Consider the following 22,588-nt stretch of genomic DNA (forward strand, 5'->3'; position numbering starts at 1 on the left):
GGGGACTGATTTAGAGGACTCTCCATCAGACCAGCGCAGCAGTGGCAGGGGATTCCTGCGTGGGTGTTGATGTGGGGGCAGCACGCATTGAAGGGTTTCTTTTTTCTGGCAGGGTGACACACAAAAATACACGACCCAACTTAGATTGCCAGCTTTTCATTGGTTGATGCTTTGAGATGGGTAACGTAGTATTCTTTTTTTTTTCCTGTTTTTTAGTTCAGACTAGATTCTAATGCCAACATTCGGTGATTTTAATTTAGCATCTTCAGTGCAATGTGCTGCACCAGCTCCACCACCAGGTTTCTTAAATTGAAGTCCTGCTCCTTTACAAGTCAGTATTATCAGTAAAGCAGGATTTACATTCACTTCAAAGTGACAGATGAGTCTTTCACCAACAAGCCTCCAAGCACTCCTTCATATTAGTCACGATTCTGTTCTGTTATGTATTCCCACATGCTAAGATGCTTCATAGATTTGCAAGATATGCTTACACAGTCCACAGTGACAGGCTGTTCTCAATGAACCACACCCCCTGCCAAAAATATCCAAGTCAACAACACTTTTATTTTAAGCTTTCAATCCATTTGTAGAAACTCAACATCTATTGGATGGGTTGGCCTGAAATTCAGTGCAGATATCCCTTCAGCAGCTACCAGCAGGTCATAGTTTTCTCTTATCTTGTTAAATATAGTTTGTCAATATGTACTAGATTAAATTCCAAATCAGCCCTTCTCACTTTGAAACAGTGAGAAAAGTCAAGACAAATACAAAAATCTGTCATGTAAATTAACCAACTTTATAACTTTGGCATAATTTTGAGTTCATGTAAGACTCCAATGCTCATAGCAAGAAACAACTTTTTTAAAAAGGTTTTCAAAGTTTTTAATAATGAAATTCATTGTGACAGAACAGTGAAATTTCAAGAAAAAGTTCAGATAACTGTCTTTGTATCAAAAAAGAAGTGAATGTACTTCAGACTGTTGGTGGATAGTCTTTTACTTACCAAAAGTAAGACTGAATACTGGAATAAAATAAAATGTGCAATGTTGTCACTACACCATCATACCTAAGCTGTGCAAAAAGCCTTAAAGCAGAGAAACAGATGAGTTCCTATAGTCCAAGTGACTAATAACAACCTAATCCAGCTTACTAATGAAAGTGCAATTTTTCCATTGAAGTTGAGGAGGAACAAGTAATTCCATTTCAGAGATCAATTGCAGAGTGGTAGCAAGAGTGGGAGGACATCTCATTGCACAGTGTGTCACAGACTGTGATTACTCCAGCTGTGAAGACTTACAGTCATATTAATCCTATGACGAAGTTGCTCATTAGAGCTTGACCCAACACCCTTTGATCCTCTCTCTCCTTCCATGCTCTTTCTTTGCTCTGACACGGTAATGTGCATCTCTGCGGGTTGTTTCCATGGTGTTGGGTGTAACCTCAAAGTTTTAATTAATACACACTGTCCTAGACTCAATCTCAGATATCTTTCCTCTTCTCAAATCAAATAACCAGATATCCAGCATGAAAATCAGACATACTGGACGGTATAATCACAGATGTTATGTGATGTCATTCACTCATTTGAGCCCTTTTCCAGAGCTTCAAAGAAAACAATCATTTCTACATCAGTGAATGTGAAGGTGATTTCAGTGGAGACATTTGATGGGAAAAATTCCCTGAGCTATGATAGAGGTGACAGTGTATCTTCTATATGTTCTTTCAATGCCATGTTTGAAATGTCATGCATGAGTGAGTAGTATTATTCCATCAAGAGCCATAATGGTGTATCATTTACGTGTCTTTTGTGGTTTACGGTTTATGACACTTTCTATAAGTGGCACACTTTCAGCCCTATAAAATTTAAGAATTATAAGGGTTTATATAAGAGTTTTTAAATTGTTTGCTGATGCTTTATAGATCAGTTATCACGGGTTGCCAGGTTGTGAATAATTAATTTGGCTGCAAACCATGAAGTTGATGGTTTAGTGGAATGATTGTCCCTGTTTGGGCCCCTCCTGCTGTCTTGTGTTTTCCTGCAGGTTGAAATTGGCAGAACCATCTAGTCTGATGTCCTTCACCTGGGAGGGCTGGGAGTATGTTATTTAGACTGGCTTCTCATTCTGGCTCTCTCTCTCACAGCATCACCATCTACCCTCTACCCTTGTTTTGCCTTCAAAACACCTTCAACACATCCCCTCACCCCTGCAGTCACCACTGACGTCCTGACTCCAGAGCTGTTTTGTATTACTTCTATACTACTCCGAACTATACCCGACTTACAAACCTATAAGAAACTGATACCAAATTTTCATTATCAGTTAATCTGCCAGTTATTTTCTTGATTAACTGATTCATCTTTTGTCAGTTAAAGGTCAGAAAATGGTAAATGCCTGTTTTCCCCCACAGTTCAAGGTGATGAGTTCAAATTGTCTGTTTTATTCACCTACCAGTCCAAAACCCAGATATATTCATTATCATATATTACACAGAAAATCAATTGAGAAAATGCTTAACATTTTTGCTTAAAAACCATGTATTACTTATAAGTATAACTGCCAACTAATCAACTAATTGATTCATTAACTACTCCAGCCAATTTCACGTTTGCACATAACTGTGAAAATGTTCAAGAGAAGACATTTTCTAACCACCGTACTTAAGTACAGTGGTGCACAAAAGTCTCAGACTGAGACCTCTGTCACATCTTTCACAAAGTAACTGAATTCAGTAAGTCTTCAATGTAACTTCAGAATGACACTTAATGAAAATAAGAATCGAATTTTTCTGTTTCATATTTTATTTGCTTTAAGTTTAAGAAAGTATTGCCTGACTGATGGAACTGTCCGTGGTCCTGAACGAGCAATCTTATAGTCCTGCCAATAGGCATGTCTTTAATTCTAATATAATCTTTAATTGGCTAACAGGGAGTCATCTTAATAGCACAACATTTCAACTGCGTCTCGGGCTGCATGAAAAAACAAAGTTTTTCCTTCGCAGCTGCGGTCGTGATGCCTCATGTTCACCGACAGGAGGTCACACTTACCAACTTTTTTTTTAACCACTACATCACTGCATCACAACCAATGGGAGAGTTCATCGCAAAACCAAAATGTAAACGGGGTGACGTTGTTGCTGGCGTAGGGCTGCAGTTTGATGGCTCCTACTAAATGAATGCAGAGGGAATGGACGAGCAAGACACACTCCTGGTCAGACAGTGCGCACTGCTGACCTCCGCTCACACTGTTAGTTCACCAGGATTTCTTATCAGAATCTCACCTCTGAGGATTGCCGCCTGTTTGGTTTTTCTTTGCAGGGATACGCGTTGGTTGACCTCTCTAACTGTATTCTTTATTATAGGACACGAGTGGTAAGTTGACCGAAAATTATTGCTCACATATTTATGACCTATTTGCCTTTAACCATTATCTTGTGCCCCAAAATAGAGACTAAACTTTCTTATGTAAACGCTTTAACACTCCCCCCCCCACCCCCCACCCCGAATTATCGATCTTTAAACAAGATCTTAGAGTCCTAAAAACCAATTTTTTAACAAGAGAAGTGACAAAAAAAATACTGTGGAAGCAGTTATTTTAAGATCCACTTCATTTTCGTCCTGTTTTTTGTCACTTGCTGTAAGACTAAGGACTGTACAAATTAAATAAGATGTAAAGAAAGAAAATAAAAGATAGAAAGGATAGAAAACTAAATGGCATGAAGTAAACATTTTCCTCCCTCTCCCTCATCACCTGTGTTGGTCCCAGAGGACACAGCATGCTGTCGTCCCTGAAGACCCTGCTGCTGCTCTCGGTCCTGTGCACACCGACCTCCAGCCTGTGCCTCCGCCTCTACCAGACCCGCTCCGACCTCCTGTGCGACGACCAGATGGCTGTCGGGGTCCGGAGTGACGAGGACGAGCCGGTCTACTCCCCCGTGGACGGCTGGGGGTCGCTCCTGCAGTCCGCGGAGTACCTCACCTCCTCCTCCTCCTCCTCTTCCTCCTCCTCCGCGTCTTCTGACGAGTCCAGCCGCGAAAAAAGGACCTCAAGTCCCGCAAACTACCGCTTCATGAGCAGGACGAAGCTCAGAGGGCAGATGCTCCGTAACAGCAACAAAGGGGACCGGAGGAGCAGACTGACCCTGTCCCTGGACGTCCCGACCAACATCATGAACGTCCTCTTTGATGTGGCTAAGGCCAAAAACCTGCGAGCCAAGGCGGCCGAGAACGCACGTCTCCTGGCGCAGATTGGACGGAGAAAGTGAACATGTTGGACAACTTTCATTTAACAGACAGCCATGACCAGTGTTGGCCTCGTTACTCAGCTGTAATGAATTATTTCTTATTCACTTTTAAAGTAATTGTACTGATTTGTTTCTCCAGGGCAACGATATTTTTCTTTTCAATACCCACTCACATTAAAGGTATAAGAAGCATTTCTAATATCGCGATAACTTAGTTACCCTCATGTGAAAGGTCCTTGGGATCAATGTCTCACATCATCTTTTTTTTCCTCTAATCAAAACACTGGGAAAATCTCTAATGGAGACAATAAACGACGTGAACTAATGAAACTGCGACTAAAATTTGGATGATAAATACTGTTTTTGTTTCTTTGTTTTGTTTTGTTTCAAATTCACCTTTAACCTTTTATTTATGTTAGGTGAGAGTATTCCACTTGTTTCTTTCGCTGTGTCAGACATTTTCCAGTATGTGTCAGTATCTTGAATCAAGACAGAATAAGGTCAATTGCAATATGAGGACAAAGTCATTTCACTTGTATCAAGATGATTGATTTCATTCAAGATTAGACATGTAGTTTTGCATTGGATTCTTGTCAAGTCTGAAAATGAGACATTATTATTATTCAAGACTCACGTTGGACATTGCAATAAAGGACTTATGTTTCTTCATCTCAGTAAAGATAAGCCCTTAGATTTTCTTTTTCAGTAAAATGAATGCTTAATGTGTTTAGTTTACCCTGGAGTCATCAAATTTTAAATTAAACAAGAACAAAGCAGTTGTGATTAGCAATTCTTACGTCCTTAGCAAAAGACCAATGAAATGTTTTGTGATTCTGTTTCATAATCATAACATTAGATTTGATATGATTACAGTTATTTTAGTTTTTTTTCCTCTTTGCGGCTTCATTTATGATTTTATTGAAGGGAGCTTTGTTGTTCAGAAGTTCACACAACACAACACTGACACTAAACTACTGTACAAATCAACTGCAAGATCATCAAATACAGTAAAATGCCAATGCATGAGAATGTATGTGTTCATCAGATGTCTGTTATTTTTATACTCAAAATAAAGGATTATTTTTCCTCAAATAAAGCAGATGTACCTAACTACATTTGCATTTTTATACACAGCGTTATGAACATTATGAACAATGGAATGCATAAAATATTCCTGTGAGTTATTTTTCCTTTACTACTTCATTATTTATATATATATATATATATAAATTTAAGCCCAACTGATGGCCAAAATTATTAGCCAAGACTATTTTATCATAGATACAGTTGTATCTGTGTATATGTTTGCTAATAAGTTACAAGAAATTAATTAACAAGATACTAACAATATGTTTGAGGCAGAGACTTTGTAGGTAGTTCAGAAAGTGTTGCCATTACATACTTTGTCCACCAGAGGGAACTGGCCAGTTTATTTTTAGTTTATAAGATGTCCACTCAGTACATATCTTGGTCAACATCCTTTAATAACCAAGTTTAATGGATCAGAAAATGTCACCTATATTATGATTCATATTAATAGTAACCTTTAAGATAGCTATTCAAACAAACCGGACTGGAGCAGCTTTGGGGTTTTGACAGACACAAACAAGACAGGGTGCAGACCAATGTTGTCACCTTGTGGTCATTTGAGATAACTACACCTCAGGTTGTAAATCAGATCTGCAGGTGTGCAGCCCATAGGTCACTCTGCTGGTTGGGTGAAGAAATGCCAAAATGTATATATATATTTTTCATCCATTTGATCAACTGTTTTGAGTCATTTTGATGACTTAGACTGAATGTTGGGACATTTTAGTATTTACTATTTAGTTTGTTTTTTCTTTTGTTTTTTGTTCTCATAATACTATACAACTCTTACATAAATCCTCACAAGTTCAAATCACCAACCATGCAAAGTCGGAAACTAAGGCCAAGTTAACTGTGGCGAAATTTTCAGATTTGTATATTTTTCAGTTAATTACATTTGGGCTAAAGGACACAACTGCTTTATGGTGATCCTCTTCAACTTAATTCAAATAAACATGATAAAATGATAGTCTAATGATTATCAATCTTAATAAAGGACCGTACAGTGACTTGTAACAGTCACTGGTTTGTAATAGCAAATTAATTGTGTAGCAACAGCGCCCTCTGCCGGTTCTTTTAGATAGTTTTGACGTCTGTTCCGTCGACGTGGACGTTCCAACAGGAAAACGGTTTCATTTAGGCTACGTGGAAGTGGCTTCTCGTATAACCGAGGCTGAGAGCATCTTTTGCCCTCATCCGTCAGCTTCATTCCGAAATAATGATTAAAAAGTTTGATAAGAAGGACGAGGAGTCTGGTAAGTTACCGAAAAGTTACTGTTTTATCACTTTAAATAGTGACAGCGTTTGCAAAATGAAAATCATGGCTGGACTGACAAGGTCTTGATAGCTTTGGAAGCTAGGGTGGTGCTAGCCTGTTAGCCTAGTAGCTAACGTTAACGATAGCTGTCAGAATAAATGAACCTGACTGTTCACAGTGACTTACAGGCCGATTTATATTCATGTGTCAAGAATTTAGGTCAGTTGTAAACCGGGGTGCAGTTGCAATTAAACTGTTTACAATAAATTACTTTCATCGGTCCGCAAATGTTTAGCCTTAGCTAGCCTCACTAGCATTGAAGCTAGGCAGTGTCAGCTGGATGTTATGATATCTAGTTAATAGACTTGTCTGCTCTGGCATTATGTTCAACTTGTGTTTAAACTGATGACACTTTATACAGTGATGCTTTACATGAATGAAGACCTGACTTATAGCATGTGTTCCTACTTCTTTTCCTTCTTGTATTGAAATAAGCTAACTATGTAGCACAGGGCAGCGTCTCCTCTGTGTCTTTATGTGTGTTGGGTGTGAAAGAAATTCAGCTAAATAATAGGACAAAGGGTTAATTTCACAGACGTCTGACCCTACTATTTTGACTTGCAGGAAGTGGGTCGAACCCTTTCCAACACCTGGAGAAGAGTGCCGTTTTGCAGGAGGTAAAGTCTGCACCTGGTTTTTGCGTAACACATGATCTACGTATATGTACATGAGACAACACGTACCCAGAAAAATACATCTTTTCCACTGAAATTAAATAACTTGACCCTTCTTTTTCACAGGCACGCATTTTCAACGAGACTCCAATCAACCCAAGAAGATGCCTCCACATTCTCACCAAGATCATCTACCTCCTCAACCAGGTAAAATAACAATAATAATAAAATTCAATTGAAAAGAAAAAACAATTGATGAAAACGTGATGTAGCTCTTCATTGGCCTGTGTTGAGTTAGTCCCTGCTCACCCATTTTAACTTCTTAACTGTGACTTCCTTCCATGTCTGTTTATTTAGGGGGAGCATTTCGGGACCACAGAGGCTACCGAGGCCTTCTTTGCGATGACTAGGCTCTTTCAGTCCAATGATGTAAGATATTGTAGCGTCAGTCTGCAATGTATATCTACAGAGATAAATTTCAAGTATATTAAGTTTATACTCTCTTTTCCTCTTAGCAAACCCTGAGGAGGATGTGCTACCTTACCATTAAGGAGATGGCCAACATCTCTGAGGATGTCATCATTGTCACTAGCAGGTTTGTACCATGACATGACCATGGCTTCATGTATGACCTGTAGGCAAATAGTGATGTGTTGTTGTTATGAATCATGGTAAATAGGCAAGTTGTGTTTGACTCTTTGCAGAGCAAATCTTTGTAAATGTGTTTAGTAAGTTTCTTTTGAGGTCACAGTGTCTTAGTTATTTCTTGTGTGGTACTTTACAGCCTGACCAAGGACATGACAGGGAAGGAAGATGTATACCGAGGACCCGCTATCAGAGCCCTCTGCAGGATTACAGATGTGAGTGCTGCTTCATCCTTGTCGTCTCTCATCATCTCCTCCTCTGCTTTGCCATGACATACAAAAATACTGTATATATTCCAGCTGTAGTAGTTTAACACTTGCTAATTTTAAGAATGAAACATCTTTTCTTATATTTTCTTTGTCATTCCCACAGACCACCATGCTGCAGGCCATTGAGAGGTACATGAAGCAGGCTATTGTTGACAAGGTGCCCAGTGTGTCCAGTTCTGCCCTGGTCTCCTCACTGGTGAGGATTTTTTAAAATTGGATTACAGGCTTTATTCTGCTGGTTTATTGTGTTTCCATGTGATTAATATAAAGTTGTGTTTAGCCCATGTCTCATTGTTGGCAATCTTTTTTGTTTATATGTATACAGCACATGGTGAAGATGAGCTATGATGTGGTGAAGCGTTGGGTGAATGAAGCCCAGGAAGCTGCTTCCAGTGACAATATCATGGTCCAGGTGGGTAGAACAAACACATGTAGACATGGGAATTCATATAATTTTGAAATATTGGAGAACTGGATTTTTATATCACACAAAGTATTCATTCATGTGTTTCCTGTCCTCCAGTACCATGCCCTGGGCTTGTTGTATCACCTCAGGAAGAACGACCGTCTTGCTGTCACCAAGATGCTCAACAAGTTCACCAAGTCTGGTCTCAAGTCTCCTTTTGCCTACTGCATGCTCATCCGGATCGCCAGCAAACTGCTGGATGAGACAGAGGGAGGGTGAGTAGACCTGCAGTAATTTGACACACGGGAGCATCTGGGTACTTATATAGAACAAATGATTCTCTAGAGATAAGTGAGACTAAACTCATGGTGCAAACTGCTGAGTTGATATCATTTTGTGAGGTTGTATTTTATTGTCATGTTTACAGTCATGATAGCCCCTTGTTTGACTTCATTGAGAGCTGCCTGAGGAACAAGAACGAGATGGTGGTGTATGAGGCTGCTTCTGCCATCGTCCATATGCCCAACTGTACTGCCAGAGAGCTGGCCCCCGCTGTGTCAGGTCAGTAGTTTACTCTTATTTCATTTATTCTCGGCCATTTATTTCTCTCTGCCTCTGCGTATTGTTGTGTGTGAGTGTGATTGATTTTGGCATCAGCAGGAGTGTTGTTCTGACAGAATTCAATAATGTTTGAGTGATGATGTAAAATGAGCTGTTCCTCTAGTATTACATGCTTATGAATGTAATTGTAAATGTGTGTGTCTTCCTGCAGTGCTGCAGCTCTTCTGCAGTTCTCCTAAAGCTGCTTTGAGATACGCTGCAGTCAGGACCCTCAACAAGGTACAGCTTCTCTCGCCGTCCCTCCTCTGTGTGGCTTATTTTTTACTGTATAAGCACAAAACACTTTATATCCTTTACTTAATTTTGAAATAAAACAGCGTGCTGTCGACAAAGATAATGTATTAAAGTAATACTTCAAGAACTATACTGATGTTTCCTTTGTGTCCACCAGGTGGCAATGAAGCATCCTTCAGCTGTCACTGCGTGTAATCTGGACCTGGAGAACCTGATCACTGACTCAAACCGTAGCATCGCCACACTGGCCATCACCACTCTGCTCAAGACTGGTAGTGAGAGCAGCGTGGACCGACTTATGAAGCAAATCTCCTCGTTTGTCTCTGAGATCTCTGATGAGTTCAAGGTTTGGCTTTTTTTTTTTTTTTTTGGTCTTGCTTTTTCCTGTATGTGATAATAAAGTACGACAGAATCCACACACACAGGATGTTAGGGTGCTACTAATGAGTAGGAAGACTTAAGACATCATGTTACTTGCTGAAATGTTCTCAAGTGGGATTTTAAAACCCTGTGGAGCTGTAGTTTGTAATCGAGTCTGACCTCTGACCCCAGAGAGAAAGAGAAATAGAGAGAGAGAGAGAACCAGATGAACAATTAATCTTGGTTTATATATGAAAAACAATCAAATACACTTTTGGAAATGAAGGCATGGCATTAAAATGCATCAAACCAGGAGTGTCACTGTCCCATGCCTGATTGTACTGGCATTGTAATACAATATATTTGTCGAAAATGAGAATGTGCCAGGATAAGGTGTCTTTTTTTTATCCCTCAGGATTTCAGCTTCTGTGGCCCCAAAAGATTAATTTCCAAATAAATGAATTTCATTGCTTTGTCCCCATTTTTAAATCCTGTTATTTTTGTTCCATCGTCTGTCGTCCTGAATCTGTCCCTGATACTTGTTTACTTCAGGTGGTGGTGGTGCAGGCTATCAGCGCTCTGTGTCAGAAGTATCCCAGGAAGCACAGTGTCATGATGAACTTCCTGTCCAACATGCTCAGAGACGATGTAAGTGACAGACTTTAGTCTTTGTCTATAAGGGAGCTTCATTGCTCTCATCATTACCTATACAGAAAACTCAGTATAAAACTTGCTATACATTGTTTTTTGCATATTTTACTTAATATTTAATATTATATTTATTGAAATTATAGTGCAACATTCAGATTAATGGATGAATACTTCTGTCCATGTACGGATGAGTATGACTTAGTCTGGTTGTCCACAGATTGTGTGTGGGTGATGCTTTTATGTGGCCAAGCAGCTCCAAGTGTTCTGATTACTATTACTTAAGGCCTATTTGTGTGCATCCTCTCTCTGCAGGGTGGCTTTGAGTACAAGCGGGCCATTGTAGATTGCATCATCAGCATCATTGAGGAGAACCCAGAGAGCAAAGAGACAGGCTTGGCCCACCTGTGTGAGTTCATCGAGGACTGCGAACACACAGTGTTGGCCACCAAGATCCTGCACCTTCTTGGCAAAGAGGGCCCACGCACACCACAGCCCTCCAAATACATCCGCTTCATCTTCAACCGGGTGGTGCTGGAGAGCGAGGCTGTTCGCGCAGGTGAGGCCGAGTGGGGAAAGTGTGCATCGCAGAGTTTCATGTGTTTTATCTTGACCTTTGACGACTTCAGAGGCTGATCTTAGACATCCACACCAAGGATTTTATGTCAGCACTCCTTTTGTTTAAACAACATTAAGTAGTTAGATCACTACTGCTTTACTAGTGCATATTCACGCTATTTTGTCATGATATTAAATGAAAAATGTGTTTCTCCTTCCACCTTCAGCTGCAGTCAGTGCTTTGGCTAAATTTGGAGCTCAGAATGACGATCTGCTGCCGAGTGTCCTGGTTCTTATGCAGAGGTATTCATTTGCTTCCCTTAGTTGTTTTTTTTTTTTTGTTTGTTTTTTTACATGTGTGACTGCACTTTTCTTGAGAAAAAACCCATTGGCTTAAGTATCTGTGTTAGGACAATCTGTGAAATCTAGACTTTCTTCAGTCTGTAGGATTCATTCATTGCTCCTAAAATAAGTGAATTTGAAGTTTCTATTGTCAATAGGTACAAATCGAGACTACACAGTTAAGGTGTAACATATGCACTATACTATACATTGATGAATATGTGGTGTAGTTTACCTTTAATCTCCCCATGTTCTTACAGGTGTATGATGGACAGTGATGATGAGGTGCGTGACAGGGCCACTTTCTACATGAACGTGCTACAGCAGAAGCAGAAGGCTCTGAATGCTGCCTACATCTTCAATGGTAAGACTCACATTCACTCTTCTGTTCTTTGTGTTTAAGTCAATGATTTTGAAAAAAATCCCCAAAGCAATGTGTGCTAAGAGTGTCTGGCTTGGGCTCCTGCCAGGCAGCTCACAGGGCGAAAAAACTCCACACATGAAGCAAAAATGTTGAGCTTTCTGTATGTTGCTCTCAGGTCTGTCTGTTTCTATCCCCGGCCTGGAGAAGTCCCTCCACCAGTACACTTTGGAGCCCACAGAGAAACCTTTCGACATGAAGACCGTCCCTCTCGCCACCACTCCCATCACAGAACAGAAGACAGGTACAACCACAGAGATGTTAAACTAATCTGTATAGGGTTCTCTGTGATTTTTGTACTCAGTAAAGACACTGTTATGGTCCAGAATCAGATGGTAAAGGAGTGTCTATTAAATGTTTTTTTTTCCTCCTAGAAATCGCTCCTGTTGCTACCAGCAAACTGCCAGAAAAGTTGGCGCCATCACGCCAGGACATTTATCAAGGTATGATTGGAAACTATCGTACATGAGGTTCAATATATGTACAATGCAATTACAGACTGATATTTGCCTCTGTACACAGTATGTTTGCCTGATGAGACATAATGAATGAAATGCTGATCTGTCTCTGCCTTTCGTCCCTCTGACAGAACAACTGGCAGCCATCCCAGATTTCCAGGGTCTCGGCCCGCTCTTCAAGTCTTCTGAACCGGTGCAGCTGACAGAGGCCGAGACAGAATATGTGGTGCGGTGCGTCAAACACACCTTCGCCAGGCACATGGTGTTCCAGTTTGACTGCACAAACACTCTCAACGACCAGCTCTTGCAGAAGGTACCGAGAGTTTTACATGATCACTTTTATTTTATTAACTTCAGTTTGATATACCCCCTTAATTTACTTTCTTCTTCTTTTTTTTAAAACACAGTTGTTAATGTAATGTGTGGTCCTTTATGTCAGGTTGTAGTGCAGATGGAGCCGTCAGAGTCCTATGAGGTGATACACCACATCCCCGCCCCCAGCCTCCCCTACAGTCAGCCCGGTTCCTGCTACACTCTGGTCCGCCTTCCTGACGACGACCCCACTGCTGGTAGGAACACCATGGGGCATCATGGGGTTCATTGCTGAGTTGATAGCTGGTTAAATAGAGTTCATCACATTTAGCAGTAATATGGTTTGATGAGAAAAATGTGTGTTTCTGAACAAGCAAAGTGATGAAAAGCCCATTGAAGAAAAGTTGTTGATTTGTTGCATCTGTCCACAGTTTCTTGCACGTTCAGCTGCACTATGAAGTACCTTGTCAGAGACTGCGACCCCAACACAGGAGAGCCTGACGATGACGGTTACGACGATGAATATGTGGTACGTGATCACAGCACATCTACAAACTACAGAACAAGGAAAATGAGCTTTGTGCATTTTGTTTATCTAAATCTTTTGTCTTCTTTTTTCCCCTCTTTGCCTCTGATCTCTAACTCTTCTGTCCTCGTCCTTCCATCTTCCCTCGTTTCTTATCCTCTGCTCTCGTTCAGCTGGAGGATCTGGAGGTGACAGTTGCAGACCACATCCAGAAGGTTTTGAAACCAAACTTTGGCGCAGCGTGGGAAGAAGTGGGAGATGAATTTGAGAAGGAAGAGACTTTTGCCCTCGCGTCTGTACGGACTCTAGACGGTACGCAGAAGTCAGAAACTTAGTCTGGAATCGTTAATGTGCTTACTCCAAACAGACAAGTTTTATTTCTTCAAATAGATGCGGGTTTACTCTTTGAGTTGTATTGAATTTTCAGCATTTCACAGAGTGAAGTTTCAATACTTTCTGCATGTTGTAGCAAATAATTGTTTTTTCCACAGATTTCCACAGTATCATTAAGAAATGTCATGTTTTGGCTTAAGCACTAACTGACACCCAGTGTTCTATGACTAATCTGTGGTTTTCATGTACAGAGGCGGTGGGTAACATCATCAGCTTCCTGGGAATGCAGCCATGCGAGCGTTCAGACAAAGTTCCCGAAAACAAGAACTCGCACGTCCTCTTCCTTGCTGGTGGGTGTTGGATGTCAGGATGGTGGTCACTCTTGGCTCTTAAAAGGGATTGCTTCCTTAGAAATGTTATCATTTGAAATTCAGCGTTTATGTAAGATAATGTTGTCTCATGTAACTTCCAGATTAGATTTTACTGTTAGAGTCCTGCCGAATTAAGTTTGACAGGTGTGATCTGATTGGCTGGCAGCTGTTTAACCGGCAGCTCTCCCTCCTTCTCCTCCTAGGTGTGTTCCGCGGAGGTCACGACGTGCTGGTCCGCGCCCGCCTGGCGCTGGCCGACGGCGTCACCATGCAAGTAACGGTTCGCAGCGGAGAGGAGACGGTCGTCGACGTCATCCTGGCCTCCGTGGGCTAGAACACTCACTGCGCAGCTTTGTGCCAACACAACCACAAGACCTTTCATCTCTGCACGACAGACTGTCTGAAATGTCTCTTTTTGTTTTCACAGCTCTAATTCTTAAATCTATAATGCTCTTGTAACTACTATGCTGACACCATCCAACCTGAAAAACAACATAAATGTTTTATTACTCCTAGTACATAAACTGAAAAGTGTTTCTGCTGTTTTCTTTATCTTCACAGAATTTTCTTCTGTCTGTCAAATCTACAATAAAGTCTTGACTGTCAAAATACATCAGTTTTTTTTTTTTTTTTTACAAAACTAGTTTTATTTGAAGAAAAGTTGACATTTAGTTTTTTCATTGACATCCAGAGAAATGTAGAAAATCATATCAAAATTCATTCAGAATGCAGCTGATTTCAGGACCCAACAAACAGAAAACGGAAGGAATCAAAAGTGTTCCATTGATCACACAACCAAAACTAAATTACTGTATCATGCTTCCTCAGAGGGCTCATAATTTAACACTCACCATCTGATTAGTCAGTCAGTTGTATTAAGTCTAATTGATCATTTTTTTAAATTCACATTTTATGTCTTCTATGGCAGGAATCGACATCTCAGAGATTGATGCTGGTAAATTAACCCATTGATTGATTCTCCTGGTTACAATCATTAGGAAAGGTTTTGTCCACCACGTGACATGTCATTTATCACTTTGGTACACTCAGCTTGAACAAGTTTTAGTATCATTCTCAAACGGGGATGTTATGTCTTCCCTCAGAAAGAGTGAATAAAATTGAAATACGCATTGAGGAAGCCAGTGGGATCTTCCAGCTGAGGGTAGTGGCTGATGTGTTCGTCCAGAATGGTGACTGTGGACCTCTGGACCAGCTGCCTGCAGGGACAGGAGACATTATCTTACAAACAAGACAATTAATACATGAAAAGCACAAAAGCAAAATTCAGGAAAGTGACAAAGACTGAAAAAGATTTGCCCAAGTTCCAAATTGTACTGGTGGCCTAGTGGTTTAAGACGATGGATACAGACCGAAATATTGTTGGTTCAAATCCAACTGTTGATCTTTCTGCTAAAATGCTCTAAAATTACTTTAAATCTAACATTTCATAACCACCAATATTTACTCTCGTGGATATAAACTGAACAAAAACTTTTTTTTAAATGAAGATGCACTTAAACTGAATCTGTAGTGCAGCATTTTCATTCAAACAAAAAACATGTCTTTCCATGACTGCATGATATAAGAATAAGTTGTTAACAACACCATGTTTTTCCCATAGTGTAGTGGAAATGTTGTTGGTTTTTGGTTCCAAAGATCCCTGGTTCAAATCCAGACTGAGGCAATTTTGGCATTTCTTTCCTTGAGTGAGTGGTGGATATAAACTAGAAAACCATTTCAAATTAATATTTACTTAAACGGAAACTTGGCAGCACTTTTTGTTTTGTTTTGTTCAAACAAAACATTTAAAATGCACAGGTTCCATATATGTGACTGCATGACAGAAAGATAAGTTGTTGTACACATTGTGTCTTATCCATAGTGTAGTGGTGATGGCACAGGGTTAGACAACAAGAGGTTGCAGGTTCAAGCCCAGTATAAGACAACTTTTTTATTTTTTTGAGTTTGTCTTTTCAAATGTGTTCTGTGTTCATGAGAGCAAACTGCAACACACATCAGTGTGCAGACTGGTGGCGGAGCTGAAAGATACAGGGCTCCCATACAAGAGGTTGTGGGTTCGAACCCTGTGCGAGACAAATTTTCAATTTAGCTTCTTGAATGCTTGTCTGCTGTGTTCATGAGAGCAAACTGCAACACACACCAGTCGTGCAGACTGGTGGCGGAGCTGAAAGATACAGGGCTCCCATGCAAGAGGTTGTGGGTTCGAACCCTGTGCGAGACAAATTTTCAATTTAGCTTCTTGAATGCTTGTCTGCTGTGTTCATGAGAGCAAACTGCAACACACACCAGTGTGCAGACTGGTGGCGGAGCTGAAAGATACAGGGCTCCCATGCAAGAGGTCGTGGGTTCGAACCCTGTGCGAGACAAATTTTCAATTTAGCTTCTTGAATGCTTGTCTGCAGTGTTCATGAGAGCAAACTGCACCATGAATCAGTGCGAAAGATGGTGGTGGAGCTGAAAGATACAGGGCTCCCATGCAGAAGGTTGCGGGTTCAAGACCAACGTGAGTCTCTGAGGAGACACTCAAAGATGAACGAACGAGATTCCCAAATATATGAAAGACGGTTGAAACACGGGCTCAGAGTCCTGAAAGAGGACTCCATAAATAAAACAGCAAACGAGATTCCAAACAAACTAAAAGGGGCGGTGGTCATCTCAGGAACGGGGAGACCAATAAATCCAAAGGCTACGTGAACAAGGGAACAAAGATGCAAAGTGAAGTAGCAGAGATGGGGCCAAGTGTGGTGGAAGGTCAGAGGAGGGAGAGAAAGAGAGAAAGAGAGGGAAGAGGGTAAGAAAAAAAAAGAATCTTGCTTTTTTTTTCTTTTTTTTCCTTTTTAAAGCCCAAAAACAACCCTTTTTTGGGAAAAAATGCCCTAACCTGGTCTTGAACCCTCAACCTCTTGAATCCCAACCCATGTCACTACCCCTACACCATCCAGCCCTACATACTATAACATTTGTTTGACTTCTATTTAACAGAGATGGCCCTTGGAAGACCAAGAAAAAAAAAAAAAAATTAAAAGCCATTTTTAAAAAAAATCTAAGGCATAAAATAAAGGAAAAACACATATTCCAAGCTTTTACTCTCAGCCACTATCTTAAAATTGTAAATGCAACTTAAGTCAGTTTTTAAAAAAGTGAGCCCAATTTTCTGAACAAAATTACAAAAAGTCAAATTCAGTTTCACAGGAGAAAAGGAGAGCTACATGTGGCGTTAGACTTTTTAAGAGTCTAGCATGATTTAGCTCAAATCATAGTAAAGAGCGTAAAAGTTAAAAGAGCTCAGATCCGCCAGGAACAGTGTGTTATAGGGTTTAAGAATCAGAGGTGGTGGTGGTGGGGTGACTCACTGGTAAAGACGGATGAACTGTGGATGAGGGTTGACGGGGTCCAGGGGTCCGTAGATCATGTGCACTGCAAGACAAGATGGAGGGGAGGGGGTCATAGAGGAAATGGAGGGAGGAATACAGAGTTGGAGGGGTGATTCACACAGAGGATGCTAAAAGTGCAATAGTGCTAACATGTTTTCGCTGCATTTCTTATGAGGTTTGTGGTAGCATACACACACACACACACACACACACACACACACACACATTCACCCCTACCCCCACTCGCCCCTCCCTCCCCGAGCTCAGGATCACAGATGGACTACGAGGCCACTCCTCACAGGGTAAGCAGCTTAGCATCGGCAGTTCTCCGGCCGAGGCCGTGGGTTATAATACATCTTAAAGGAAATGTGATGCAACTGTGAACTCACGTGGGACGAAGGTGGAAGTGAGCGCGCCCACCCATCGCTCCCTGTGTTTCAATCTCTGGTTGATGTACTGGAGAATACTGAGAAAAGAGAGGGCAGAGGGAGAAGTGAGTGAACAGAGAGGAATAGTTATGAAAGAAAACATAAAGCGAGCAGACAGAAACACACACCTGTCCAAAACTAGGTTGCCGTCATTGTAGCGTAAACCCGTCCACATGTCCCAGAACTCAGCGTCTGTGGGCTGCGTGTACGGACCGAACACTTCCCCGATCCTGCCGGTCAACAGAAAACAAACTTCACACGCTGATACATACATGTATTTCTCTCACTTTGGAATAAAACCCCTGGTTCTGCTTACCCTTTCTGGAAGATTACATAGTTGGTGAGACGAGTCAGAAGTGGAGCCAGAAAGCTGGAGTCTTTCAGAAGCTTTAGGAGACAAAACAGAAACGTCTCAGAGACAACTTTGACATCAGTCTACATGAGCTGAAAGATCGGCTGAAGAAAAACAAAGGCTGACTCACCATCTGCAGCAGCCGTGGGTAGTGCGTTTCTGGGAATACTCCTGTTGGAAATAAAAGTGTCAGCACTGCCTGTGTCCTCACAGCAGAATAAACAGACTCGGTGTGAGTGAGGTCTTTGAAATGCTCGTTTTGTTTGAATTCAACGATCCAAAAACCAGAAGCTGTTCAATTTACTATGATGTAAAAGAGATAAAAGCAGAAAATCCTCACAATGTAGATGCTAGATCCAGAAAATGTTTTGTATTGTTTGCCTGATAAATGACTTGAATAATTAAACAATGATTGAATACTCAGATGTCAGTTTACACACAGCACAGTGAGCTGCTTTGCTACACAGAACAAAATGGATTCAAACTGAAACAACAGCAACTCCATTAGACTATTAGACAGACCATACGATGATGTATGTTAAAAGAAATATCTCAAAATAATGAGAAACCTTATGTCATTATCTCAATGAATGCACTCAGTATAAAAACTTAAGGAATTTTTTTTTTCATCATATTGGCAGAAATGGTTTTCAATATTTGGAGAATGGTTTCAGTTCTTGTTAAGAAAGAACACTAAACCCTGCTGTTGGTGCAGAAAAGCAGCTACAACTACAACATGACCAAGGAACACAGAGCACACCGTACCTCCATTAGAGAGACACAGGCTGTTAAAGGTCAGGTGACCTGTGCGGTTCTGGTCACTCCTGGTTTGGAAGCAGGACAGAGAAAAACAACAGGGAGGGAGGGGGAGGGAGGAGGGAGAGGGAGAGGGAGAGGGAGAGGAGAGAGAGAGAGAGAGAGAGGGAGGGGTGGTTAACATTTTATCATTATCACTACTCTGTGACAATCTGTAAAAATAAACACACACCTGTAGAGAAGTTCTAAGGCCACGGTGTCTCCATAGTCATGGGACACCAGGTTGACTCGCTGGTTGCTCAGACCCAGGTGGGCCACCAGGGCCTCCACCACACTGGCCTGCTCGAAGATGGAGTACCTGTGTGGTCGCTGGGATGTTCAGACACAGGAGAGGATGAGTTGCGGGTGAAAAAGAAGAAACTGAGCATCATGCAGGAAATAGAAGTTTCACTCACTCACCGGCTTGTCACTGAAGCCAAACCCCAGGAAGTCCAGTGCAATGACTCGGTGGAAGCGCTGTGTGAGTGGCTCCCAGATCTGTGAGGCAAAAAAACACTCGGTTTAAGACTCTCTCTCCAGCCAAGTAGTAAAAATGTGAATGCACTGGCGTGGCTACTGAGCGCGTGCAGCGGATACCTTGTTCCAGTCGTAGCTGGAGGTGGGGAAGCCGTGGAGCAGAATGACGACATCGGAGCTTCCCAAAGCACCATAAGAGTCTGGTTTGAGGAGAAAAGAGACAAAGAAATACATGTATGATAAGTAAAGAGGCAACTTGTGGTGCAGGAATACTGTGCATGTTTTACTTCATGTGTAAAGGTGACTGCTGGAGAGGCTGATTATGTTTGATTAGGTCTCTGAAAAGTCACATTTGAGGCTTAGATGATGAGTCAATCAATCAGTTAGACAATGACAGTTAATCAACATTAATTTTAATAATCAGTTGACTGATCAAAAAAAACCTTTCTCTGTTTTATATCGTTGGAAAGTGATTATCCTTGCTTAGCTTCATTTTAAACAATTAAACCACAGGGTCCATTTAGTATCTACTCTGAAGCTTTTGACCATATCGCATGATCTCATCCTACATTATTATTATGTTGATTGTTATGTTTTTAGATATGTTTTTGTTCCATGTAGCTGTCCAAATTTGTCTTTTGTGTTTTCCTACAATGTCTGACAATAAAGTGACTCTTAAATCTTGAATCTTGAATCTTCATTGGCTGAATTTGTAGGTCAACTTTAATGAGAAGACATGTTTAATCCTTACATACTGACATTTGACAGCAGTAAAAACCCTAAATGTCATTCTTTTAGCCTGAAATTTGATGACTTTTCCCAAAGTGACACAAAATGAAAATATTTTAAGAATTTATATTGCTGTACAGGTGCTACAAATTTTTGTACATTGAGGCTATTTTGGGTCAAATTTGACCCATATCTATTGAGATGGGTTTTAGATCCATGAGTGTGGGTCAGATCAAGGAAGATGGTGGTTTTAAGCAATCTTGAAACTGTCAAACTGTACATAACATGTCTGTGTGTATTTTCTATGGGACAGTGGGGACAGAGTTCAAGGGGGACCATGACACTGTCACCAGAACTGTCTGTGACAGGCACCTGCCGGTCTCTGAAGGGTCAAATGGGAATCTGTGACTGAAAGCTACAGAACAGCTGTTTTCTCAGCTGAATCTTTTTGACATTTGTTACTATTTTTGATAAAGCATGAATGAAAAAATCAACAGTAAGTTTAAAAGATACTGACTACTCAATCAGCAGACAGGTGGATACCATAACAACACTCTGAGAGCCTATGCAAACACTTAATATAACATTACTGTGGTTGAAGACAGCTTTGAAGTGCACTCTTACCCCTGTAGAAGATTCTCCTGCCTCTGAAGTGGAAGACCTCCCCGGCACTGTGCCACTTCTGCAGGGCAGGTGAGAGCTGTGGGGGCGGGATGTGCAGGTAGACGGCTACCAGCGGGATGCAGATCAGACCCACATGAATCCACCACTCTCTCATCTTGAGCTCAGCGGTGGGGGAGTCGCATTCCTGCCTCTGTAACAGTAAAAACGCAAACAACAGAGTTATTAAAGGGTGGGTTCATTTTCTAACTCTGCCCTGCAGGTGAGAGATCACACACAGAGGTGTGATCACAGACAGGAGTGAGGCTGTACTCCTGCCCCCCCACATACACTGCAGACAGTAAGACGTTACTGTACATGATAATCTAACTGTGCATGCTCGATTTCTAGCGTCCAACTCCTGACAGCTCCAAACACAGCTCTGACCCTCCGCCGTCCTGATTCTGACTCGTGTTTACTGCGTCAGACTGCGGTACTTACAGAAATGTTGACACCTGTCTTCAGTAGACCTTCGTCCTGTGTTTAGGATCCATTACTGCAGAGCAAATTCCTGTGGAGCGGAAAGAAGCGACTCGTTTCCACAGGGAGGAGACCGAGAGGACGTCTCACCATGCTACAACTTCCGGGTTCCACGAACGGGCCGCCGTAGTTCCCCGCGTGTTTCCAATTCGATCATAGAGATAAGACGTAAGGTGAGTTTTCCTCCCGCTTTCCTACTCTGACAGGAAAATCGTAACATCCTGGTCTGTTGTGGTTACAGCCACCCGGCAGGAGGACAAGACCGAGTGAGTCATCCTACTAATACACGATCTTTGAAGAGTTCACAGGTTTTAAAAGCTAAAAGAAGAGACGTTTACTGCCCTCTGCTGGTCTGGGTGTGCAGTAACATATTCCCCTCTATGAAGTACCTTTGTTTACAGATTATACCTAAAACTAAAATAATATCGGCAATATCACTCTTTGTCTTAATATATTCCCTTTTCCCTCTGTATTTTTTCATTTTTTGCTATTATTTTATATGCATTTATTTTTATTTTTCATTTCAATAAATAATTTTAATTAATAATTTATTTTAATTATATTTTTAGTGTGTGTTATTCTGGGGTAGTTTTGCTTGATTTAACATTTGCAGAGACATACAACCACTTTGAACACATCACTTTTGGCTCTGGAAAAATGTGAAGTGCATCTTCAGTACTGACTGACAGTTTATATATCAAGTGATTCATTCAATAATCCAGGAAAGAATGTGCAGGCAAATCAGTGATGAAAATAACTGTTTCAGTCCTGATTAAATCCACAGTGCTGACAGTGTGATACAGTCTGGGTTTGCTCTTGGCAACAGGCTTTTTACTCCTCAACAAACAGATTTTAAAAAATGCACTTTTGATGTAAAATTCATGCTGATATTGTTCATCACTATTTCAAAAAACAAAACCAAAGAAAGAAAGTATCCTCTGTGTTTGAGGAGAGAAAAAAATGGCTGATATGTACTATATCTGTTCATGTATGGCAAAAGATACACCCAAGAACTAAGGCTTCTGAACTGCTGAATTGTTGTCCAATTACTACAAACTATAAACAAGCTTTACTTCTGTTTTACCTGCTTCCGCTCTACACAGTGACCTTGCTGGAGGAGAAACAGCCATTGAAAATATTTTCAATAAAGCGTCCATTGTGCAATACTCACTGGCAACTTGTACGGACAGAGTTCCCTTTGTATCTGTCTGACAGACAACCTGCCTGACACCGGTCAATGTTGCCTTCAACTTAAGAACTGTTCTGAAAAAGTGATAAATCTGAATTCCGCTGATCACAACACATTAGCCTGGAAAGGCCTTTTCAGTTTCACAGCCACATAGTCAGAATTTCTAAACACTGCAGAGGAAATGTAAGGCGCTGAAATCACACCCATATACAAAGAGGTAATGGGAGTTAAATATGTACATTTATTGGCTCAGTCCCAGTCCCCAGTCCCAACAACATTTAATGGGACACCATTTCTTACTTTTTTTATTCTGGGAATT

General features: G+C 41.0%; 3 protein-coding genes across 3 annotated transcripts; 2 read left to right on the plus strand and 1 right to left on the minus strand.

Annotated features, from left to right (window-relative positions):
* Positions 1 to 2,965: 2,965 nt before the first annotated feature.
* Positions 2,966 to 5,363, plus strand: ucn3l (urocortin 3, like). The gene is made up of 2 exons (XM_018670947.2): positions 2,966 to 3,370; positions 3,765 to 5,363. The coding sequence occupies exon 2, from the start codon at positions 3,775 to 3,777 to the stop codon at positions 4,261 to 4,263; it is 489 nt and encodes a 162-aa protein (XP_018526463.1). The 5' UTR covers positions 2,966 to 3,370; positions 3,765 to 3,774; the 3' UTR covers positions 4,264 to 5,363.
* Positions 5,364 to 6,437: 1,074 nt separating this feature from the next.
* On the plus strand, positions 6,438 to 14,375 carry copg2 (COPI coat complex subunit gamma 2). The gene is made up of 24 exons (XM_018670987.2): positions 6,438 to 6,584; positions 7,211 to 7,263; positions 7,387 to 7,467; positions 7,618 to 7,689; positions 7,776 to 7,855; positions 8,045 to 8,120; positions 8,278 to 8,370; positions 8,500 to 8,586; positions 8,698 to 8,855; positions 9,008 to 9,141; positions 9,353 to 9,420; positions 9,593 to 9,781; positions 10,348 to 10,443; positions 10,759 to 11,002; positions 11,229 to 11,304; positions 11,604 to 11,707; positions 11,883 to 12,008; positions 12,139 to 12,207; positions 12,354 to 12,535; positions 12,662 to 12,791; positions 12,966 to 13,063; positions 13,234 to 13,372; positions 13,645 to 13,743; positions 13,968 to 14,375. The coding sequence occupies exons 1-24, from the start codon at positions 6,548 to 6,550 to the stop codon at positions 14,096 to 14,098; spliced, it is 2,622 nt and encodes an 873-aa protein (XP_018526503.1). The 5' UTR covers positions 6,438 to 6,547; the 3' UTR covers positions 14,099 to 14,375.
* Positions 14,376 to 14,381: 6 nt separating this feature from the next.
* On the minus strand, positions 14,382 to 21,205 carry mest (mesoderm specific transcript). Its single transcript, XM_018670988.2, has 12 exons — positions 21,042 to 21,205; positions 20,565 to 20,754; positions 19,332 to 19,411; positions 19,155 to 19,232; positions 18,928 to 19,064; positions 18,705 to 18,763; positions 18,070 to 18,110; positions 17,904 to 17,974; positions 17,716 to 17,817; positions 17,549 to 17,625; positions 17,139 to 17,202; positions 14,382 to 14,981 (listed from the first exon to the last, which is right to left on the minus strand). The coding sequence occupies exons 2-12, from the start codon at positions 20,716 to 20,718 to the stop codon at positions 14,864 to 14,866; spliced, it is 981 nt and encodes a 326-aa protein (XP_018526504.1). The 5' UTR covers positions 20,719 to 20,754; positions 21,042 to 21,205; the 3' UTR covers positions 14,382 to 14,863.
* Between the last annotated feature and the right edge of the window lie 1,383 nt (positions 21,206 to 22,588).

This window comes from Lates calcarifer, linkage group LG18, assembly GCF_001640805.2.
Source record: "Lates calcarifer isolate ASB-BC8 linkage group LG18, TLL_Latcal_v3, whole genome shotgun sequence".
Classification (NCBI taxonomy): Eukaryota; Metazoa; Chordata; class Actinopteri; family Centropomidae; genus Lates; species Lates calcarifer.